The 8,548-nt window shown below is 47.8% G+C and overlaps 1 protein-coding gene across 1 annotated transcript; it reads right to left on the reverse strand.

Annotated features, from left to right (window-relative positions):
- Positions 1-2,574: 2,574 nt before the first annotated feature.
- Positions 2,575-3,585, reverse strand: LOC106819628 (plant intracellular Ras-group-related LRR protein 2-like). The gene has a single exon (XM_014824235.1). The coding sequence runs from the start codon at positions 3,583-3,585 to the stop codon at positions 2,575-2,577; it is 1,011 nt and encodes a 336-aa protein (XP_014679721.1).
- Positions 3,586-8,548: the final 4,963 nt, after the last annotated feature.

Genomic DNA, 8,548 nt, shown 5'->3' on the forward strand with positions numbered 1-8,548 from the left:
GCTGTCCGGCGCTGACTCTCCTTAGTGTCCTTCGCAATTCGAATTAATGTCTATTATATATTCTATTTAGTGACTATCATATATTCCGTTTAGTGACAGTCATTAAATCAACCAATCAGATACAACTTATTTTTTCTCAGCCAATCATAGGCATGGAATTATTGACAAACACTAAATGATTTAATGATAGACACTAAATGATTTATTGACTGTCACTAAATACCACTTGTGTCCCACCTCGCCTGCCATACACGAATGCACAGACGCACGCACACAAAAACACGATCTAATTAATTTAGCTGCCAGTATAAGTGTTTCTGCGTGCGCTCTCTTTCTTTCACGGAAATTATTAACCGGATTATCAACGACAACCCATCCGAATCATTATCATTTATTAATGAACGCGATGACAACCCCGAGTCGGATCCCCGACTCCATCGGGGGCGTGGGCTAGAGAACACAGTCATCGTCAGCCGATCACGTACGGTTAGGTGGCACTGCCATACCGACCTATGCGACACCTGGCCTCCTGCGGGAACACTAGGCTAGCATGTTGTACCAGGTTGGCTTGTTGTATGTATCAGGCACGCTTGTTGTTCTACCAATCAATCTAGCGTGTTGTACCAGGCTAGCATGTTAATTGCTGCATTAGGTTAACATGCTGTGTAGCATGTTGTTGTACCAGGCTAGCGTGTTGCAACAGGCTAGCATGTTGTTGCACCAGGTCAGCGTGCTGTCACAAACTAGCATGTTGTTGTACCAGACCAGCGTGTTGTAACAGGCTAACATGTTGTTGTACCAGGCCAGCGTGTTGTAACAGGCTAACATGTTGTTGTACCAGCCACCGTGCTGTAACAGCTAGCTACATGTTGTTGTACCAGGTCAGCGTGCTGTAACAGGCTAGCATGTTGTTGTACCAGACCACCGTGCTGTAACAGGCTACATATTGTTGTTAGCCAGGTCAGCGGTGTTGTACGGCTAAATATGGTTGTTTGTTACCAGCCGGTGTTGTAACAGGCTAACATGTTGTCGGACCAGGCCAGCGTGTTGTAACAGCTAGCTACATGTTGTTGTGCCAGGTCAGCGTGCTGTAACAGGCTAGCATGCTGTTGTACCAGGTCAGCGTGCTGTAGCAGGCTAGCACGCTGTTGTACCAGGCCAGCGTGTTGTAACAGGCTAGCATGCTGTTGTACCATGCCAGGCCAGCGTGGTTGTACAGGCCTAACATGTTGCTGTACAGGCCGCGTAATTGTAACAGGTAGCATCTGTTGTAGCCAGCTGGCGTGTGGTTGTACCAGGTTAACATGAGGAGTACTAGGTTAAGTTGTTGCATAGGATTGATGTAATTAACATGGAGTACTAGTGTGTTAGAGTGTTGCGATTAGAGATGCATGTGTTGTAACAGACTAGCTCGTTTGTTGCACCAAGTTAGGCGGTTGTACCAGCGCCTAGGGTTGTTTTAACCAGTTAGCATGACGTTGATTCAAGCTAACAGTGTTGTAGGCAGCTGAGCCTGTTGTACTGAGCTATACGTTAATGTGTTTTACAGGCTAGCGTATTGTATCAGGCTCTTCTGTAAGCAGGTGCTGTTGTAGCAGGCTAGAATGTTGTAGGCCAGGCTAGAATGTTTGTAAGAAGCAGGCTATAAATGAATGTTGTACCAGGCTAGCGTGTTGTACCTGGCTTGTACCAGGCTAGCGTGTTGTACCTGGCTTGTACCATGCTAGCGTGTTGTACCGGGCTTGTAACAGGCTGGCGTGCTGTACCAAGCTTTACCAGGCTAGCATGTTGTAGCAGGCTAGAATGTTGTAGCATGCTAGCGTGTTGTACCGGGCTTGTAACAGGCTAGCGTGCTGTACCAGGCTTGTACCAGGCTAGCGTGTTGTACCTGGCTTGTACCAGGCTAGCTAGCTCTAGTACTATAGCCCGCCTACAGTTGCCGCAGGCTACGGCAACAAGCCTGCGGCAACTGTACGCGGGCTATAGTACTAGAGCTACAGGCTAATGTGTTGTACCAGGCTTGTACCAGGCTAGCGTGTTGCAGCAGGCTTTTAACAGGTTAGCGTGTTGTAGCAGGTTAGAATGTACGTGGTACCAAGCTTTGCAGGCTAGCCTGTTGTAGCAGGCTAGCATGATGTTTAAGGCTTGTATCGGACTAGAATGTTGTAGCAGGCTTGTGGCAGACTAGCGTGTTTTAGCAGGCGTGAACCAGGTTGGCAATGCACGGTGTAGCAGGCTAACGTGTTGAACCAGGCTTGTACCAGGTTAGCGTGTGGTACTAAGCTTGTATCAGGCGTGTTTACGGTAAATCCAACCCGTTGTCCTACAAGGTAACACCAGAACGTACACTTACAAGAGAACATCAGACCGTATACTTACAAGAGAACATCAGACCGTATTCTTACAAGAGAACATCAGACCGTATTCTTACACGAGCACATCAGACCGTATTCTTACAAGAGAACATCAGACCGTATTCTTACACGAGCACATCAGACCGTATTCTTACAAGAGAACATCAGACTGTGTTCTTACAGCAGAGCATCCCGGCGGCACCGGGCTTCCGCACAATGGTTACGACTCATGTGTATCGCTTCTCAACATTTCTCCCCTGTCCTCCACATCACTCGCGTCATTGCCATCGAGGTCACCGCACCCATCCGGATCACCCACCGCGTCCGGGTCATCTGTCGCATCTGTCGGTTCGTCCGTTCCGGCATCCAAGTCTCCCGCCTCCTCCGTCTGCTCCGCATCCTCCCCGCCCCGCTGCATCCATTCGCGCACGGCGTCGAAGCCGGCTCGGTAGACGCGCGGGGGAGGACCAAGGGGGAGTGGGTTGCCATCCATCATGGCCGTCACGTATCCAGCGGCACAGCAGGAGAGCCCTCGCAGGTCGGCGTAGCTGCGCGGGAGCTTCTGCAGCTTGTTGCAGCCGAGCCAGAGTGTGCGCAGCCGACGCAGCTTGCCGATGCTCTCTGGCAGCTCCGTGAGCTCGTTGTAGAGCAGCAACAGCGTTTCAAGCCGGCGCAGCCGGCCGACATCGTCGGCGACGCGTCGCAGACGGTTCGACGACAGGTCGAGGAAGGTGAGCTTCGTGAGCGATGTAATCTCGCCAGGAAATTCGGCAAAGCGATTGTTGGCGAGGTGCAAACTCGTCAGATTCGCGAGTGCGCCAAAGCCGTCCGGCAGCCGCGCCAAGAAGTTGTTGCTAAGCAACAGCTGCTCGAGATTTTTAAGATGGCTGATCTGCGCCGGTATCGTCTGCAGCTCGTTCGTGTCGAGGATGAGCACGCGTAGGTTGTGCAGACGACCGATGGCCGGCGAAAGTTTCGGCAGACGAAAGAACAGGCAGGCGGGCCGCTCGGGACTCAGGTCCAGAATCTCGAGTTCGTCCATCAAGAAGAGTTCGCGCGGCACGTGCTCGAGTTCTTTGCCTTTGATCTTCAACTTCTTACCGCGAAATGACGCGTCGTACTCGACCCGTAACTTCAGCGACGACTTGGTCGCCGGCTGCGAGTAGGCAAGAGGCACACACGCCTGGTGGTGTGGACTCGTGCCGTTGATCGACAGCGAGTTGGTCGCCATGGCGATGAAGGCTAACGCAGGGGGGATGGCTACGATGATGACGCCGATGGCGATGGTATGTGACGCTGGCAAGCTGGGTCAAGCCATTTGGCTCGAGTTCGCTCTCCCCCCTCTCTCTCTCTCTCTCTCTCTCTCTCTCTCTCTCTTTCTCTCTCCTCTCGTTCTCTTGCCCTTTCTTTCTATCCTCTCTCGCTATTTGCTGTTCTCTCTACCTCTACCACTCTTTCTCTCTCTCTCTCTCTCTCTCTCTCTCTCTCTCTCTCTTTCTCTCTTTTCTCCCTCACTCTCCGTTTCAATCCTTTCTTATTATCTGCTTCTTCCTCTAGCCACTCTCGCTATCGATATAGTTCTCTCTCGCGCGCACCCGCTCGTTCTGCAACGGTTTGTGGTGTACCGATCAGTACCTTTCCATCGCTGTGGCGTGACCCTATCGCATAGTCCACGGTATAGGTTGTCATACCACGTCGTAGCAATGCAGCTCCTGCGAACGGCTGTGTATCTATCACATGTAAACACCACGTCGTGTAGCCATGTTATGCTTTCCGATTACACTCACGACGCGCGCACTCTTAGCTGCGTGTACGCAGCATTCGCCCATATCGATTCTGCACCACAGCGTAGCTACACAAGCACCACCACCATCACAAAGAACAGCAGCAACGGTGACGGCGGCAGCAGCAGCGCGGCAGCAGTAGCGGAGGCAGTGGTAGCGCTAGCAGCAGAGGTATGCCTCCGGTAGCCTGGGAATCGAGTACCTAGATGACTATGTACGTACTACCGCGCCTTACGCTGCGCTCTTGGGGGTATATGCGATCATTAAACATTGACACGGCACATATATATTGCATGGTGTAGCAGCCGCGGTTTGTCTATGCACTTTTTAAATAAAAGAACAACGCATGGAGTCTATGCCGGGTGTACCGTCATCTCACCGCTATGTAGCTCTATCTCTCTTTCGTTCTTTCTCTCTCTCTCTCGCTCTCTCTCGCTCTCTCATTCTTTGTTGCCCCTGTTGGAAGTGGCTACGTACGGGTAGGCCCTACATCGATGTATCTCCAAGCTAAGGATACACGCACCCCACAATGCTTTTAAATGCGAATCAAACAAGTGACTATACCTACCTCCCAGAATGGCGCTAAAACTAAAGTAATCTAAGTGTAGATGTAAACTAACTCTCAATATCGCGTTTTTCTGATTGTATAACAGCTGTTGTTGTTGATTGTATCAAATAGAATGACTGTATAAATGCAACTAGTACAACCATCACGCTGGCGGTGACTGCTGTCGGCAGTGTGAGCAGTGGCGTAGCCAGAATTTTTTTAACAGGGGAGGGGGGCAAAAACAGCGAACTGCGCAAAATAGTGGATAACTTAATATTTTAATGGTTCCTCCGCCTCCCTCTCCACACCCTCCGCTCCCCCACCTCTTAGCTCTGGAATCTTTGTTTTGGGCGCCATGCAAAAAGGCAACATTTTTTTTTTTTGTTCTCTGCATCCAAGATATGTAACTGTTCAGTGGCAGTTACAATTAACTGTTCAGGATTCCAAGGAGGGGGGTAGGGTGAAAAACAGGCGGGGTGTATCCTCCCTCAGAAAATTTTGAAAATGTTGATCACATGAGATGGTATTTGAGGCACTTTTGACTACATGTATACAACCTTCATTCTGACAGATTCTGACTACGACAATTATCTTTTTAGTATAGGCCGTATAGTCTGAACTCGAAAATCGCAAATTTTCGTTGCACCCAAGCTGGGTCTAAAAACCGTCATCACTAACGTGTTTATAATGATAAACTCTAGTTAGAATAACTTTTTGACAACACTTGTTGACGACACAAGTTGTTTCAGTAAACGCTTGTAAGATATTTGAACTACTTCACCCGCGGAGAAACGACGTACGCGTATGAAAATTTGCAGGTAAACTGACGTTCCAGCCAATAGGATTGCACTGTTCACACACACACACACACGCACGCACGCACGCACGCACGCACGCGCGCGCGCACACACACACCCAACAATAGCAGCGCCCACTACAAATAATCATCTAACCTCGTAAATATTAGCCTTCAAGTTTACGAGAGTATATAGCGGTCGGCTCGACGAATGCACGCTGATAGACACAATGCTGTAACATAGGGTGTCGGCATATTTCTTTCGTTTATTCATCTTTGGTTATAGCTCTTTGATTCACAACCCAGCTAGCAAAATACTTGTGCCCCATATGGGTTTTAGGCTGGGCAAATGGGGCCCATAAAATAGAAGGTTGCTTCTAAGTCGGTCCCACCTTGACAAAAATGGGCAACTTTGTTTTGACTGGGACCTCAGTGGGGACTGGACTAGTGGTGCCCCCGGACGGCCCGTCCTTTCACCGCAGGTGTCAGTTCAAATTTGCAGCGGCACGCTCCCCCTATTGGCCATTAAATACAAAACAGGGAATTACATTATGGGAATTCACTGGGAATTCGCTTAGTCTGAATTCGTGGGCAACAGTGACTGACTTGACACAGTTGCCCTAAGCCGCTAGTAGCTGATACCGCTACTACTACTGCTATTACATAGGACTGACGAGTGGATGTGTGTATTGTTACCAATAGAAAACTGATCAATCCGATACCGTACCATACACCATGGCAGTATACGAGTGTATTTTCAACTGGCATTTGTATTATAATATTGTACATAGCCATGAATGCTGGCGTTGGCGTTAAACGAGGAGGGCGTTATTACGAAGCTAAATAACGTAGCAAATAGATAGCAAATGATATGTATACTGGCATTTGCCCTGGCGATAAGTGGAATTGCGATATTACGGACGGAAGGCAGTATAGACAAGGTTTTACTGTACTTTCAGACAACTTCATACGTCGCCACATAATTTCGTCAATGAAGGCATTTAAGACCAGCTGCATGTCAATACCCGAACTTGAGCTGCCTTCTGAGTTACGCATTTGCCGTTTGGCTCACTCTTCACGTCCGCACTCCAGAGATTGGGTGAGCACAGATTGTTCCAAGGAAAAACGTGAGGGACAGCTGTGCATATTCAAGCTTCTTCAAAAGTGAATGCAAGTTCCTGGAAAAAAATAATAATAAGCGCCCAAATAGCAGAAATTATATAATATAGAGAGAGAATATATACTATATATATATTTCAGCGCATATACAGCATGTAATACCTGCTCAGGCTACTGTATAGTAAGACTGTCCAGTACTATTTATATATTACTCCTATCAAGCTCAAAAGGCCCTAGCCTAACGCGACTAATGAGTGCATGATCATACATATTGTCAATATTAGGAATGCGTTAACCACAGCCAAGCATGAATAACATACTGGCATACAATGCAAAGACTAATAAAGTAAGTATTTGTTTCAGATTAGGCTGCCATTCATTGCCGCTTCAAAGAATGGTAATAACTAATATATTAAAATGTGTATTGATTATTAATCTCGGCCCTGGTCAAGCTTAGTTATCGCATATAGCCATCTAGCTGTTGATTTGAAATATACTTATACAACGGAAGATACATTAGGGCACTGATTACTGAATCTGCTAATAATTAAAAGAAAAAACATACCATACGCGAGTCTAGTTGTCTCAATACGTAGTAAATGATCTCGACATGAACACGCGCGTACTTGGAAGGGTTTCAAGAGGTAGTTATTTTCTACATTGTCTCAAGCAGCGCTAATACCAGGAACGTTCCGCTGCTTAAAACGTACAGGGAAAGCATGTCCTCATTCCTCTTCCGCACAATGTAGTACACAATATATCAGGTTGGCATTGTCGCCGCAGGTAAAAACAACACCGGAGTTGAAACAGAACACAGGCTACGTACAGTACAGATTTTCACTTGTAAAGCACCGCGCAGCAGTTGTTGTGCAGGATCCGGAGTTGCTTTATCAGCGCGCCCCTATATGCCTATGTGTTTTCAAATGTACGCTCATATCAGAACAAAAGGGCAGCACACTGCCGCGCAGTCGCTGTGTAAAAGCCATGTCGTTTGCTTCTCCGTCAGGAATGCGGAATGTGGCGTTGTGGGTTCGCGGGAGATTTTGACATCCGACGCAACACTGCGACGAGCTAATCATGCGGTTGGCGTAGCGTGCCGTGAAGGGCATGCAGCGCATGTAGCAAGAGGTGCCTGTGTAGCTGTGTACCGGGTCAAAGGTTATCTCGGCCGAGTGTTGATGCATAATTCTCCCGGCGAGGCCACATGCCTCGCTGAGTTAGCAATAGCGCGTTTAGGTAGCTCGCTTTATGTTGAGATTAAGCGCCGCGCAATGGCGATGGACTTGAATGGCCAAAAATGGAGAATCGTGTCGATTTTTAGGCTGTATCTCCGATTGCGGGTGTCTACGAGGAAACGATTTCGCAACGATGATAGGGCGATATGTACTGTGTCCGATTTGAGGCTCAAGTTGGATGAGTTACGCGTAGGTTAAATCGTAGGTATAAGGCTTAGTAATGACGAAAATTTGCCCGTTGTTTATATTGATGTCACACTGCCCTATTATCATACTCCCTGTAATCATGGATAAACAGAAAAATACAGAAAACCAAGAATAATAATTAAAAAGACAGACGAGAAGTTCGATCTCAACGACATATTCAGCATGTCAGTCTGCTGCTGACTATGCGTTCAGTAATCGAGGCAGTATGGGGGTTTTTGTGTATATGGATGTGCCTTGAATACACTGGGGGCGTCATTGAAGGAGTCTGAGGCCCGTGATGTTGTAATCAACGGAGGCAATGCGGATTTGCGAGCGCAATCGTCACGAGTAAACCACACAATTGTGAAGTGGCATGACGTGCAGGCGTAAGTCAATTGAAGCATATATATAGGGATTACCATTTCAGTTTTTAAATTATAAGTTTTTCAGTGCGCTTCTTAAGATGCGCAAACAATTTTCCCAACAGCCGGATGTTGAACGCCATGACATGCTTACAGCAGCAAACG

This window comes from Priapulus caudatus, unplaced genomic scaffold, assembly GCF_000485595.1.
Source record: "Priapulus caudatus unplaced genomic scaffold, Priapulus_caudatus-5.0.1 Scaffold3865, whole genome shotgun sequence".
Lineage (NCBI taxonomy): Eukaryota > Metazoa > Priapulida > Priapulimorpha > Priapulimorphida > Priapulidae > Priapulus > Priapulus caudatus.

Bases quoted from the DNA above. Each gene is read 5' to 3' on its own strand.
- LOC106819628 (XM_014824235.1), bottom strand. From the start codon at position 3,585: ATGGCGACCAACTCGCTGTCGATCAACGGCACGAGTCCACACCACCAG.